The 16237-nt window shown below is 40.5% G+C and overlaps 1 protein-coding gene across 2 annotated transcripts in view; it reads right to left on the reverse strand.

Moving 5' to 3' along the window:
• The window catches only part of LOC139422925 (seizure protein 6-like), a 231464-nt gene that overhangs the window by 58940 nt on the left and 156287 nt on the right, over positions 1-16237 (reverse strand). For both annotated transcript variants that reach the window (XM_071174402.1, XM_071174401.1), the window contains exon 4: positions 2496-2691. In XM_071174402.1, the coding sequence (XP_071030503.1) occupies positions 2496-2691 (196 nt within the window). The remainder of the gene's footprint in view (positions 1-2495; positions 2692-16237) is intronic.

Genomic DNA, 16237 nt, shown 5'->3' on the forward strand with positions numbered 1-16237 from the left:
TGCGACGTTCAGAATGAGACTGTAAAGGAAACTGATTAATTAGCGACTGTGGTAAAAATCGATATTCTGATATTCTTTGAGTTAATTTGGGAAATAAAAACTCAATAAAACAAATTTTCCCATGGCGCCCCAGGTTAATGAGTTAGTAATTGCTTGATTCAGTTAATCACGCAAGTACAAAACTTTAATCATTCGATGAGCAACAGTCATCACATTAACTAATACAACGTCACGACACCACTCTACGGAAAGGGAGGACTCACACGGACACAAAGTTCTCCGTTTTGCTCTACGACCCCCACAAGTGTCCCATGACTCGTCTGAAGGTAACCCATATAAACAGAAGTATGGAGATGTCAACAAAAATAAGTGGTTAAATAAAAAAATAAAAAAAATATATATAATATTTCCTGAGCTTTCTTATATATCTTTGATATATGACAAACACTTCACAACTTTATTCCTTATGATTCATGTTTTTTTTTGTTGCCATTTTTGTTGCCCCCCCCCCCCCCCCCCCCCCCCCCGCTTAGACTTTTTTAAGAGAGAAAGTGAGAGAGACAGAGAGGGAGTTTGAGGGGCAAGGGGTGACATTATATTCACCAGGCACATCAGCGGCATGTTAAGACGCATTATTCTTCTAACAGCCTGTCATAGTTTATTAGTTTCCAGAGACAAAAGATTTTGGCTTAATGTTGTGTTGTTTTTCCCCCTTCTCCTAGTGACGTCACATCAAAGGCTACGGTGTGATGAGGAACAATGGTCCCGACAGCCCTCTGCTATCTGACAGCTCTGTAAATGTCTATTAGCACAATACTTATGCCATGTAATTATACCCCTGAAATGACAGCCCTTGTCTTTTTTCAGGCTAACATGAGCAAACTGTGTTTGCTAGTGATGAGAGCTATCAACATATAGAGCTAGGCAGCTTAACCAAACGCTTCTGGAAGGATTTTTCCTCTGTACCTCGAACTTTACTAAACTTTACTGTAGGCTCGGCCCTAATATATGTCCTCTGTCACCTGGAGTTGCATGGCAAATTGTCCAGGAACAAAGGACAATGCCAAAGGACAAGTCAGTCCTTCCCCCTCTGAGGGGCCAAAATGTATCTCCCTGTTACAGTATCCAGAGCAATGAATATCGAATATGATTGAATAATACTATAGTATCCATGTTTTGTATCCATCTGAAACTTGTTCACGGAGGATAACTCTGATGCTATCTATATGGATGTTTTATCTCTGTGGTATTTGTACAGGTGGAACTCTGAATTACTCCATTATGCAAAGGCTTTTTATTGTCCTCTAAGGAATTCTGTCTTATTTAAATATCTACTGCAGCCCTCATCCTCCAAGTACAACACCCGTTATGCCAGTTGTCTTACTGACAGTTGTGGCTGCTTTTTATGATGTATTGTTGTCTCTACCTTCTTGCCCTTTGTGCTGTTGTCTGTTCCCAATAATGTTTGTACCATGTTTTGCGCTGCTACCATGTTGTGTTGCTTCCATGCTGTGTTGTCATGTGTTGCAGCCTTTGCTATGTTGTTGTCTTAAGTCTCTCTTCATGTAGTGTTGTGTTGTCTCGTCGTGATGTGTGTTTTGTCCTATATAGATATATATACATATATATTTTTTTTTTCTTTAATCCCAGCCACCGTCCCGGCAGGAGGCCTTTTGCCTTTTGGTAGGCCGTCATTGTAAATAAGAATTTATTCTTAACTGACTTTCCTACTTAAATAAATAAAGGTGAAATAAAATACAATTATTTACATTGGTCTCATCCCCCACACAAGCCTTTAAATGCTGTGACACCCTGTTGAGATTGGGCCTTGGGTTGTCAAGTTACACTGTAAAATTGGTATCGTTTGATTGGTCAAAGGTAGTTGGTCTTGGGTTGATGTCAGATGTTATAAATGGAATTAAATGCCTCTGTTCTCTCTCTTATCCTGTATCCAGTCCATGGAGGAAGATTGTATGATCAATTCTCATTTCTTAGGCTTCTAGGCCTCTGGCTTAGTAAGCATCTTTTTGTTCATGCTTTGTATTGTAAGTTAACCTTAGGATCTACTGTATATGCTTGAAATTATGCCTTGCAAATGCTTGTTAATGCTCATAACTTAAGCTTTATGCCTTGTATGTGAATCCATTCATTGCACAATGTTAATTAAACATATGCCTTTGATATAGACAATTCTCAGACCAATTCTTGCTTGCCAACAGCAATTCATTGCCTAATATTTGAACATTTTAATGGTGTCAGATAAACATTTTAATAGACTAATTTCTTAGTCTCATAACAAATCAAATGTGATGTATATATAATATACTGTATATTCACATATCAAATATTACCGCCCACTACATTACAACATTATTTTAGATACAATTTAATTGTGCATTGGGTGTATAGCAGGTGTGAATAAAAATCGAGGAGACCTGTGTGAGAGCGTTGAGTCATAGTGTGTGTGGTTGTGTGGTTCTGTGTTGTGACCTCACCTTGGTAGCGCAGCAGCAGCAGGGAGCCAGAGCGAGGCTGCTGGTCACTGCGGTAAAGGATGGAGATTTGATTGCTCCAGCTGCGCACCACCAGACCCCTCATCAGGACGGTCTCATTAGCCAGGATGGACAGCTCTCGTCCCCCCATGTCTTCTACTGTCACCACCTCCCCCTCTGACAGGCTCACGTTCAGCACCTGCAAACACACAAACACACCACCAGTCAGTCAGATGTTGAATTTGGTCACAATTAGTGATGTTTCCAAACTGCCTGATGATGTTGGGAAAAGTGTCTGTTTCGTTGCTTCAGAAGCTACAGCTGTCGACAGTCCACGAGACAAACGAGTTAATGCTCATTACCACACAGCATAATGAGACACTGCATGACAGGTTCATGTCCAACTTGAGATGTAGTTGAGGTTTAATACAATATATCATCAGAAATACTGTCACCTACAGTACCAGTCAAAAGTTTGGACACACCTACTCATTCATTTTCTACATTGTAGAATAATAATGAAGACATCAAAACTATGAAATTACACATATGGAATCATGTAGTAACCAAAACAAGTGTCAAACAAATCAAAATATATTTTATATTCTTCAAAGTAGCCACCCTTTGCCATAATGAAAGATTTGCAAACACTTGGCATTCTCTCAACCAGCTTCTCTCAACCATGCTTTTCCAACAGTCTTGAAGGAGTTCCCACATATTATGCTGAGCACTTGTTGGCTGCTTTTCCTTCACTCTGCTGTCCAACTCACCTCAACCACCTCAATTGGGTTGAGGTCAGGTGATTGTGGAGGCCAGGTCATCTGATGCAGCACTCCATCACTGTCCTTGGTCAAATAGTCCTTACACAGCCTGGAGGTGTGTTTGGGTCATTGTCCGACTAATATGATAGTGATAGTCCGACTAAGCACAAACGGTGGGATGGTATACATCCCGATAGGATGGCATATCGCTGCAGAATGCTGTGGTAGCCACGCTGGTTAAGTGTGTCTTGAATTCTAAATAAATTACAGACAGTGTTACCAGCAAAGCACCCCCACACCATCACACCTCCTCCATGCTTCACGTTGGAAACCACACATGCGGAGATCATCCGCTCGCCTAGTCTGCGTCTCACAAAGACACGGCGGTTGGAGACCAAAAATTTCACATTTGGACTCATCAGACCAAAGGAAAGATTTCTACCAGTCTGTCAGTTGCTCGTGTTTCTTGGCCCAAGCAAGTCTCTTCTTATTATTATTGTCCTTTATGAAGGCCTGATTCACACAGTCTCCTCTGAACAGTTGATGCTGAGATGTGTCTGTTACTTGAACTCTGTGAAGCATTTATTTGGGCTGCAATTTCTGAGGTTGGTAACTCTAATGAACTTATCCTCTGCAGCAGAGGTAACTCTGGGTCTTCCTTTCCTGTGGCGGTCCTCATGAGTACCAGTTTCATCACAGCGCTTGATGGTTTTTGCGTCTGCAAAAAAGTTTAGATTTTCCGGATTGACTGACCTTCATGTCTTAAAGTATTGATGGACTGTCATTTTTATTTTCTTATTTGAGCTGTTCCTACCATAACATGGACTTGGTCTTTTACCAAATAGGGCTATCTTCTGTATAACACCCTACCTTGTCACAACACAACTGATTGGCTCAAACGCATTAAGAAGGAAATAAATTCCACAAATTAACTTTTAACAATGCACACCTGTTACTACATGATTCCATATGTGTTATTTCATAGTTTTCAAGTAGAAAATAGTAAAAATAAAAATAAAGAAAAACCCTAGAATGAGTAGGTGTCCAAACGTTTGACTGGTACTGTATATTCTCACCCTTCCCCAGCCCACTAATGCTGCGTTAAGACTGAGGGTCTGGCCAATTTACCACCCCATGATCCCCTCTCACTTTGTATGACACAGCAGGCAAATGTGCCCCAGACAACATCACACGACCCTGACAGGCCATTTGTGTGGTCACGGCTCACATCAGACGGGATTTTAATGCAATTGACACCCCCATAATTCCTGTCTCATTTCCAACCAGAGCCAGTCTCTTAATGTTTACCTTAAACAAAATGGGCCACTCGAGATATGCCGCCTCCTGTTCAATTTCCATTAACAAACTGGCAGCAGGATGTATTTTTATCAGGCCAATTCTTTTCTCCTGGACAGAGAATGTGATTTGGAAAGACAGCAGAGTTTGGCTGGATCACATGGTTCATTACGCAGTATGGCTAGTAAAGGTTTACCCCCTTCAGTATTCAGGCCCTGTAACTGTAGTTAAAACCAGTGTGTTTCTTTTCTCCTGTTTTCTGTCAGCCTCTGTGACAGCTGTGTTTTATCTCTTCAACAGGCTGAAACAGCAGCTGCAGCTGAATGTCCTGAAAGCCACTCCAGAGGATGCTCTATAGTTTTACCGGTTGAATAAAGTAGCAGTGGCATAATCCACATTTGGGGGAACATCTGCAGTTCCCATAAATGTGATGTGTTATCTAGAGTGTAGCGGTGGGTAACAGATATGAAAGACAACCAGGGATCTGATAATCATCTTGGATAAATGCACCACACTACATTAGATCTACAGGCCCTGTATCTAGCGTAAGAACCAGTGGTATAAAGCACTTATTTGGGGTGTCTGCACTTTACTTTACTATTCATATTTTGACAACTTTTGCTTTTACTTCACTACATTCCTCTAGAAAATAATGTACTTTTAACTCCATACATTTTCCCTGACACCCAAAAGCACTTGTTACATTTTGCATGGCTAGCAGGACAGGAAAATGGTCCAAGTCACACATTTATCAAAAGAACATCCCTGGCCATCCCTAATTGCCTCTGTTCTGGCGGACTCACTAAACACGAATGCTTTGTTTGTAAATCATGTCTGAATGTTGGATTGTTCCCCTGACTATCCGTACATTTTTTTTTTATAATCGAAAATGGTGCCGTTTGGTTTTTGTTAATACAGGGAATTTGAAATTATGTATACTTTTACTTCAGTATATTTTAGCAATTACATTTACTTTTGATACTCAATTATATTTCAAACCAAATACTTTAACTCAAGTAGTATTTTACTGGGTGACTTTTACTTGAGTCATTTTATATTAAGGTATCTTGACTTTTACTCAAGTATGACTATTGGGTACTTTTTCAACCACTAGTAAGAACACAGACAGGATGATCCCCAGACCAGGCCTGGCGTGTGATGTTGTAGTGGGAGCTTGCTGTGGCCTTCTGATAGGCTGCTCTCCCAGGGGGAATGAGAGTGTCACTGAGGCAGACTGAGAGCCCAGAGTGTGACGCAGAGGAGCACCAGGCAAGACACTGGCACCAGAATGAATTTGGTCACACTGACTACCTGTCACTCGGTTGAGGGTGTGCCAACAATGGGTGTGAGGGGCTCACATAGCTCAAATGTGACTGTTACTTTCTCTTCCTCAGATATCATCCAAGACTGAGGTCAAACTCCCATTGTTCTTACCATAATGCTACACAAAAATAAAGCTTTCCCAGGACATCAACATTTTAATAAGCCTCATCTAGTTGAAGCCCACAATCAAATACTGCAAACAGTTGAAGTCGGAAGTTTACTTACACTTAGGTTGGAGTCATTAAAACTCGTTTTTCAACCACTCCACAAGTGTCTTGTTAACAAACTATAGCTTTGGCAAGTCGGTTAGGACATCTACTTTGTGCATGACACAAGTCATTTTTCCAACAATTGTTTACAGACATATTATCTCACTTGGAATTCACTGTATCACAATTCCAGTGGGTCAGATGTTTACATACACTAAGTTGACTGTGCCTTTAAACAGCTTGGAAAATTCCAGAAAATTATGTCATGGCTTTAGAAGCTTCGAATAGGCTAATTAACATAATTTGAGTCAATTGGAGGTGTACCTGTAGATGTATTTCAAGGCCTACCTTCAAATTCAGTGCCTCTTTGCTTGACATCATGGGAAAATCTAAAGATATCAGCCAAGACCTCAGAAAATAAATTGTAGACCAAGTCTGGTTCATCCTTGGGAGCAATTTCCAAACGCCTGAAGGTACCACATTCATCTGTACAAACAATAGTACGCAAGTTTAAACACCATGGGACCACGCAGCTGTCATACAGCTCAGGAAGGAGACGCGTTATATCTCCTAGAGATGAACTTACTTTGGTGCGAAAATCAATCCCAGAACAACAGCAAAGGACCTTGTGAAGATGCTGGAGGAAACAGGTACAAAATTATCTATATCCACAGTAAAACGTGTCCTATATCGACATAACCTGAAAGGACGCTCAGCAAGGAAGAAGCCACTGCTCCAAAACTGCCATAAAAAAGCCAGACTACGGTTCGCAACTGCACATGGGGACAAAGATTGTACCTTTGGAGAAATTTCCTCTGGTCTGATGAAAAAAATATATAACTGTTTGGCTATAATGACCATCGTTATGTTTGGGGGAAAAAGGGGGAAGCTTGCAAGCTGAAGAACACCATCCCTACCATGAAGCATAAGGGTGGCAGCATAATGTGTGAGGGTGCTTTGATGCAGGAGGGACTGGTGCACTTCACAAAATAGATGGCATCATGAGGATGGAAAATTGTGTGGATATATTGAAGTAACATCTCAAGACATCAGTCAGGAAGTTAAAGCTTGGTCGCAAATGGGTCTTCCAAATGTACAATGACCCCAAGCATACTTCCAAAGTTGTGGCAAAATGGCTTAAGGACAACAAAGTCAAGGTATTGGAGTGGCCATCACAAAGCCCTGACCTCAATCCTATATACAATTTGTGGGCAGAACTGAAAAAGCATGTGCGAGCAAGGAGGCCTTACAAACCTGACTCAGTTACACCAGCTCTGTCAGGATGAATGGGCCAAAATTCACCCAACTTATTGTGGGAAGCTTGTGGAAGGCTACCCGAAACGTTTGACCCAAGTTAAAGAATTTAAAGGCAATGCTACCAAATACTAATTGAGTGTATGTAAACTTCTGACCCACTGGGAATGTGATGAAAAAAATAAAAGCTGAAATAAATAATTCTCTCTACTATTATTCTGACATTTCACTTTCTTAAAATAAAGTGGTGATCCTAACTGACCTAAGACAGGGAATTTTTTACTAGGATTAAATGTCAGGAATTGTGAACAACTGAGTTTAAATGTAGTTGGCTAAGGTGTATGTAAACTTCCGACTTCAACTGTACATATACTGACTATTTACGTAACCAAATTAATTTACATTGTGTTGACAATCACGCCTCTGGTATATATCCTTATGATTAAAAATAACACCAGACTTGATTAAGCCGTCACTGTTCTATCCATTTACCCCCCAGAACAGTTGCAATGTGAAAAATAAAAGCCATGTGATCTTCAAGTGTTTATTTCCATTTTCTCTCAAGGGCAATGGCAAGGACAAAGCCTTGGGCCCTGTTCTTTCTCTCTGGGATTCTATTGAAGGCTGTATGCTCTGCAGAAGGTTGAGACAGGAGGCTTGAATTGACATTTATGTATTGCTTGATTGACTTGTTGTGTGAAGTGTTGTTATTTTGTCTGTATTTGTCGGTGCAGAAGGTGCATCTTTCTGAAAGGTTTCATTGTTTTACCGGGGACAAAGGGACTGTTTTCCATCTATCTGGCAAGCAAGGCAGAATACAAAGTATTTAAGTCTCTCTCTCATATATTTGTTAAATCGATGAGAGATGGTTTACATTCCACCATGCCTCTGCCATGCAAGGTTCATACATATTTCAGTCAGCGTTCGCTCCACAAGCATCAGACCGCCACTCAAGCTAAATGGCTTGCAATTCTAGAATATTCTTCGACAGGACTCGGTGAGGCGACAAGATTACTTCACTGTTGGAACCTCTAAAGCTCCATCAATGACAGCTACGTTATGATGCCGGTATCACTGTGGAATAAAATGGGAACGTTTTTAGAAGTAATCGACCAAACCCTAAAGTGGTCTGTACAGATAGACACGTTTATTAATGTTACAGTGTCTTACTTCACAATTCATAAATATAATATTTAGTACAAAATAAACTAAGTAAATGTTTACACTCTTGAGGTCTGTGAGTGTGGGCATGTGTAATGTGACGGAAAACCGGAGACTCCAGGAGAAATCTTGCATTTAAAGATGAGGGCATTAAAACGTAAGATTTGGGCGACATCCTGCCCACTATCAAATAAGCTGCACCATAGGAACCTGAAATAATATCAGGAAAAGTCCAATTTAATAATCCCTTTCATCTGCAAGCCAAAGTAAGCCGTTTGTTTTCAGGCAAAGTTTTCTGAGACAGGACACACATGGAAAGTGGTGGTTTTGAAAAAAATGTATAATGAAAAATGATTTGAATATTCTATAATTGTGTTGATCATCCTCATCTCTTCCTTGTTTATTGTGATTTGATAATGTTCCTGCTATAGCTGTAATTTTGTTTCATTTCCACAAGGATATGGATCTACTGAGCTATGCTTGCACCTTGAGAGACAAAGTGATGGGAACAAAAAAATGACATTCAAATTTGAAGCTCTCTATTTTTCAAAGTGTCCGCCGTCCATTTACACGGAGCCAGGTCTTCAAACAGGGAGGAAAAGTGTGCTATGGAAGTGTGACAGTTGTGTACAATTTGTGAGGAAATACGGGACAATGTCAATGCTCTGAGGGATAGGTTATGTGAGCATGTGTACATACAGTGCATATGAAAGGTGCATCCTAAACACATACTATATACTGTAAATATTACTGTAACAGAGGCTGGGATGTATGAGAGTTCACTAGTGATGGCTCTGAGGCTGTTCACATGGAAACAGGGGAGAGACTAGAGCATAGTACCCTGACCTGTGTTATCACTCTGTATACATAAACATGGCATCCTCCTGAGGGACAGGCAAGCAGCCAACGGGAATTTGTACTGGAAGATAGTATGGGTCCTTGGGGGCCCTGTCATCCATCATTCATCCTGTGACCTGTCACTACAGTCAGGAACAGCTGTCCGGCCTCAATTATGAACCATTGTCCATGTCTGGAGACATCAGACCCTGTTATCTCTAGCAGCACTACAGCCAGGGGACCACAGGGAGCAGTTCTGAGATTATACACATACAGTACACTGCTGCTACAGGAACATAATGAGACTAGTCCTGGCTTATACCCCTTAAGCTTTCAACAAAATGTATCCCATTGGGACAAGAGCCCAGGGTAGCTGGGTTCAAGTAAAGAACAACAGAGGCAGGCTTTTGGGTTTCTGTAGTTTTACATCAAGATGTGTTGTTCTACTTCCATTTTCAGGGTCCTGCTGAGAATGGGAGTTGCTGTTTTCTTTGTGTGTACTTAGTGATGGCAGCCCATGCATCGGTGATGGGCAGACAGGAGCTTGCAGGAAAATAAAACGTCAATATAATTCTTCGGAAATGCTAAAATGAGGCGTCTGGCCTATTATTGAGAGGAAATAACTATAACTGGAGTCAAATTAGACTTCATTGGAAATAAGTGATGAGTGAGTGGTGGTGTGGAAATTGGCTTGGATGGTTTCCAGATGAGAGAGAGAGAGAGAGAGAGAGAGAGAGAGAGAGAGAGAGATGAAGAGAGGGAAAAAAATTGAGGCAAATAGAGGAAAGATAAATAAATAAATAGGAAGGGTGACAGAGTGAGTCTGAAAATAGGAAATAAGGATATAGCATAGAATAGTACAATGGAATAAGTGTGGTTACAGAATTCTTTAGCCTCCATTGTTTTGAAACCAAGGTAGGCTTTTCAATAACGCCTACACTCCAGTCCACTCCCCCTAACAATCTACCAGGTGAACTAGAGAGATCTCCCCTCAAAATACATTAGAAAATCTTATAAATCTACATACCCACCAATATGTTTCACCAGTGAATTATAAAACAATATCCATGCTTCCCTGACAGAGGACACTGATTCTAGAAGCAACCACTTTTTCACGACATTAAATGGAACACTAGCCTACATAAACAGCACAATATTTGAATTACAATTTTGTCATTTTAGCAGACACTCTTATCCAGAGCATACATTGTTTTACTGGTCCCCCATGGGAATCAAACCCAGAACTCTGCTGTTGGAAGCACCATGCTCTATAAACAGAGCCACACAGGGCCACATGAGTGGGAATGAGTTGGGAACCTATAAACATGACTAGGTCTATGCAGGCTAGTCTCCAAACCAAACAAGAATTCATGGTAACATGTCCATCCTGTTCATCTAGTAAACACAAATGTGTATTATGTTCCAAAACAAATATGCAGGTAAAATAATTTTAAAAAATAAAGAATGCAATTTAAAGCAGTAACATGCTGAGCATATGATGCAATGTCCTGTCATCTGAGTATGTGCTCTTTCAGTTCCATTTCTTTTCAGTATTCCATTAAAATTCTTCCAGAACCCACATCACATTTATGAGTGAATATGGCTGTGTGGAGGGTCATCTCTCATTGTCTCCTCAATCAAAGCATTTTAATGAACAGACCGTGCAGCAAGGATAAAGTACCACTTAACAGAAATTGGACGAATCATAGGTTACAAAAACAGCAAAGGCAGGAGATAATGTCTGTTTGAAAAATACAATGTGGATGCAGACAACCAGTTGTGTCCCCATGTGTGTGTTTATACTTCTTGGATGTAAAGTATGTACAGTATGTTGCTATGTAAGAGCGAGCTTAAAGAAAATAAAAACCAGCATACTGTTCTTGCTCAAATCACTTATTTATCTGCGTCTTGGCCTTTGTCGAAGCTTCTAGACGTAATATTAGAGTGAAGAAATGTGTTTTCTGACTTTACAGTTTGCACGTCGAGCAAGCATGCTCGTATTTCTATGGTGTTATGGGTGGATCTCCGGATACTGTAGGTGTATTTGCATCAGTAAATATCAAATCAAATTTTATGGGTCACATACATATATTTAGCAGATGTTATTGTGGGTGTAGCGAAATGCTTATGTTCCTAGCTCCAACAGTGCAGTAGTATCTAACAATTCACAACAATACACACACATCTAAAGTAAAATAATGGAGTTAAGAAATATATAAATATTAGTACAAGCAATGTCGGAGTGGCATTGGCTAAAATGCAGTAGAATAGAATACAGTATAGACATATGAAATGAGTAAAGCAGTATGTAAACACTATAAAAGTGACTAGTGTTCCATTATTAAAGTGACCAGTGATTCCATGTCTATGTATATAGGGCAGCAGTTTCTAAGGTGCAGGGTTGAGTAAGCGGGTGGTAGCCTGCTAATGGTGGCTATTTAACAGTCGGATGGCCTTGAGATATAAGCTATTTTTCCAGGCTCTCGGTCCCAGCTTTGATGCACCTGTATTGACCTCGCCTTCTGGATGGTAACGGGGGGAACAGGCCGTGGCTCAGGTGGTTGATGTCCTTGATGTATAGTATCAATGTGTCCATAGTCTGTGTTCATCACAGTTCTGTACATTACAGTTACCAGGACCACCCCTATAAAAGTCCAATGTGTGACAGAATGGAAAGAGAGTTTGTTATCACAACATGCAGACAGATAGGGAGTTGACATGCTGTTGTAACTACGACAAGGAGAACACACTGATCTGCGGTCAGTTCAGCTATCTGACCGCTGCTTCAATAAAGCAGAAAAAAGTGTTTTCTTTGATGTATGGATAACAGACCACACATATCAAATAGAAAGAGGTGTTTACAAAGCTCTTATCAGTCTACATTTAAATGTCAAGAATCTTTCGTAGGAAATGCAATGCAATGCTTTTGACAGGAAAGGCTTAAAGATAGGAGAGCACCATTTGCCATATGTCTGTAGATAACTCAGCCCAAAATGTGAGCGCAAAACATATAAATCAAAGTATAAATTTGACAGCGCTATCATTCATGGTGTATAAAACATTTTACAATCAAGGGAATGCATTATGGCTAAGATAACATTCACAGGAGGCTCTCTCCCTGCTAATTTTACTGTGGAAAACATCTGGTAGTGTGCTGCTATGAACATACAAAATGTATCTGAGGAGCCATTGGCTTGTGCAGGATGGGTTTCTATGTCATCTAAATGGATGAGGCCTGACATTCACATGAATGCAGGTCTTCAGCTGCAGAAAAACTCATTTTTTTCACCAACAATAGGTTTGTAATCAAAATGCTAAAACTACTTGGTTTCTGCAGATACTGTGTTTATGGCTGAAGATGACTGCTATATAGTCATAATTTAGTGCATTCTGACAGTCTGGGCTGGATGGTCTGCTCATTGCAAGGTTTCTAAATGGCAGATTTATATAGTGACTCGGCCCGGTGCCACTCAATCTCTATTATTGTGAGTATCTCAGACAATGCCAAAAAAGAGAGGCACAAGTACGAGTGGAGGCTATATTGACACTACCACCCACACAGACAATACAATCAGACTATTATCATTGTCTGCTTTCTTATCTAAGTTGAACATTCACCTCTTCCTTATCAACACAATCCATTCCATTTAATCTGCATTCATAAAAACAGGTCTCAAACAATGGCTAGATGATCAGCAAAACACTGGAAGGCAGATAATTAGACTGTAAAGACCAGAGCCAGTGTTGTGTCTATTAAACACTAGTCTTTATTGCAGTCAATAGCAGAAACCCTGGATGATCGCAAGCTTGCCCATTGTTATTGAGTTTACAGGTGGTACATGGAATTGGTGAAGTTCGAAATGGACTAAGTAATGAACCATAGGATTGGTGAGCTGTTGGCAGGGCACTCATTAATGAATTAACTGAATTTACACTTGATGTCATCCCCAACATTAAGCATCCTCTTAAGGTTACGTTGTCTCCCTGAGGCAGACTTTTCAGCAGGAATGACTGAGGTTAAAGAAACAACCTCTGCATATCTTAAAAAACTCTTATGAAATATGGTCATGAGACATATTCGATTTCTGCTATATTAGCAATTGACTTCTGCTTCCTGAGGTGTCGCTCAGGCCCGGACATTTCCGTTTTAATATTTGTGGCGGGGTGCAGTTTTGCATAGATTTGAATACATGCATTGGTGATTTCTCTGCTTATTTCCCTGCATGTGCCTCTCCTCGCCCCTCTTCATCATGCCTCATGATGTCCTTGCAGAGCTGACAGAGATGGAGAGGACAGAATATTCTCAGACACTTTTTTCTTTTTTTATGACAGCTAGCTAGGTTAGAGGTGAAATTAGTGTCACCAAAAAGCATTCCTCTGGGGAGGGGACAGCCTGATGAAAACTCATTTCAGCCCAGGCCTGACACCTTAAAAAGCTCATTAGGACCAGACAACCCTCCTTTATGTCCTGCCACCCTGCCCCCAGGCTCAAGGCACGGGATGAAAGGTTCTCCTCAACTCATCTCAAGTTCATTAAAGCAACTACAGCTTTCAGAGCCTCCATTACAGAAGTTGGCCTCGTTCCTCGTATCACAGTCAGTGTAGCCTGCTCTACTGTTCAGTGGGTTGGGGGAGGGGAACTAGGGCTGGGGGGAGAACAACTATCCCCATCGTGGTGAAACGTGTCCATACATTATTCACTTTATTCACTACCTTCTTCACTGGTCAGTGCGGCCAACCAAAGAAAGTCCGTAGGCTGTAACTGTGGCTCCTTATAGGACTGTGATCTTGGTTTACTAAAGAGGTAACAGTGTATAATTGCAAATGCAGGAGTTCCTGGATTGTTTGTTAGATAAAAGGCACGTACGATCACATATTTGTGATCATTGTTGAGTTGTCCCAGCAGCGTACCATTGCAAGTTTGTGATTGGAACAGTAGCAACATATATGTCTAAACAGCATTGTCTGAAAACCATCTTAACAATGTTTTGTACTGATGGGAAATAAAGGTAATAAAACCTTTTTCCTCAATGTCACCTTTGATTGCAAAAGTTAATGTGAAAGTCATCATCCATACATCACACGGAAGACATCCACAGCCAACTCATTACATAAACCAGTCAAAATAACAGGCTGCCCTGGCAAAAAACAGAACATAACACTAGACTTGTTTACAATGTACCACATCTCTGGTGAGCACAAGGGAGAAATGTAATATTGTTTAGAAAAGAGATGCGTGTCAGCTAAGCTAACAGCAGCTAAATTCTTTATGACGGCAGCCATGTTTGTTTACGTTTGATAAGCGAAAACTCCTTAATCCAAGAACGCCATTCTATAAGATGCAAATAAACAAACTCAAAGATGGCTGCGCCCATTGTATGAAAAATATGAACTTCGTTTGGCCACTTTTCAGCATATTACAAATCTTCTATGTATTTCTTACAGTGTATACAAGAACCGGAGCACATGACTTCATTGACAGCTTTTGCCAAATCACAAAGCAAATACAATGTTATCACCTCACAGATCATCACCCCAAATACAAGCCTACTGCCTAGCCTAACCGTAGTGCAAAAGCTAAACAGGGATGAAACCATTTTAGAGGGGTTAATTTCATTTGTGGGGGGTTTTAAAGTCCATGGGGGGATATAAATGGCAGAAGGTGTCGTGGGGGGATAAGATGCAGGAAATATTACTATGATATATATTTATCAATAAATGGTGGGCAAACACAGGACAAGTTTATATGCTAAATAAATATAAAACCCCTGGAAAGGGGAGTCTGAGCTGTCAACCCTGAGGTAGCATAGTTACAATTTGATGCACGTTCAAAACAACTAGGTACTCGGAAATCTTAGACTGTGTTCAAGGAAAAAAACGAGCTCTGACTGGGAAAAATCTTTTTGAATAGTCATCCAACTCGGAATTCAAACTCGGGAACTCGGGCTTCTTTATAGCTCCGACATTCCGACCTGAATATCACTGACGTCATGATTTGACCTTGCATTTTTCCCAGTTGTCTTTAAAGTAAGTCACTCAAGTGAACTATCCATTCACCTCGTTTTTTACAACATCTTTGGTCTAACAGACACTTACATGAATGCATTGTATGATGTCAACAAGCAGGGTAGCCTAGTGGTTTGAGCTTTGGACTAGTAACCGGAACGTTGCAAGTTCAAATCCCCGAGCTGACAAGGTTCAAATCTGTAGTTCTGCCCCTGAACAGGCAGTTAATATAGCTGGCAAAGAGCTTAGAATTAGCTGACTATAATCAGTACAACATTCAAAAAAGTATTTTACACAAGTGTCAATTACAATCTTTGCAAGAATCGGAATGCATGATTTGTCACCAAACATGTGAATAGAACAGTAAATACATTATGCTCCATACATATAGTATGCTACAGTAGAAACAACATGATATACAGAAAATAAGGCATTTACTTTGATAGGAACACACACATGTCCAAAGTTATTATTTGTAAGGAAAACAACAATGAAGGCAATGTGTGCGCCAGCCAGAAAATGTACCAGGGGGAAAAAGTTTGTGGAAGTCCTGTTCTGACTAGAGATGTGCAATGTCTTCATACTTGATCTGAGGAAACACTTGAGAAGAGCTTGGGCTCTCGTTGAGAGAGAAGTTTGTCCAGCTCAGTAAATCCTCAAACATAAATTGTCCGCAACAGTGAAAAGGCTACTTCTTATGTGAATTAATGAGGAGACCTAATTTTTGCCAGCACCTCACCTGTGCAACTAGAGGTGACAAAACTCTTGATGACCTTTGCTCCACACACAGGAACGCACACAAGGCCCTCCCTTTGGCAAATGTGACCATAACGCTACCCTCCTGATTCCTGCTTACAAGCAAAAACTCAAACAGGAACTATCAGTGACATGCTCAATT

Source organism: Oncorhynchus clarkii, chromosome 12 (assembly GCF_045791955.1).
Source record: "Oncorhynchus clarkii lewisi isolate Uvic-CL-2024 chromosome 12, UVic_Ocla_1.0, whole genome shotgun sequence".
Taxonomy (NCBI): domain Eukaryota; kingdom Metazoa; phylum Chordata; class Actinopteri; order Salmoniformes; family Salmonidae; genus Oncorhynchus; species Oncorhynchus clarkii.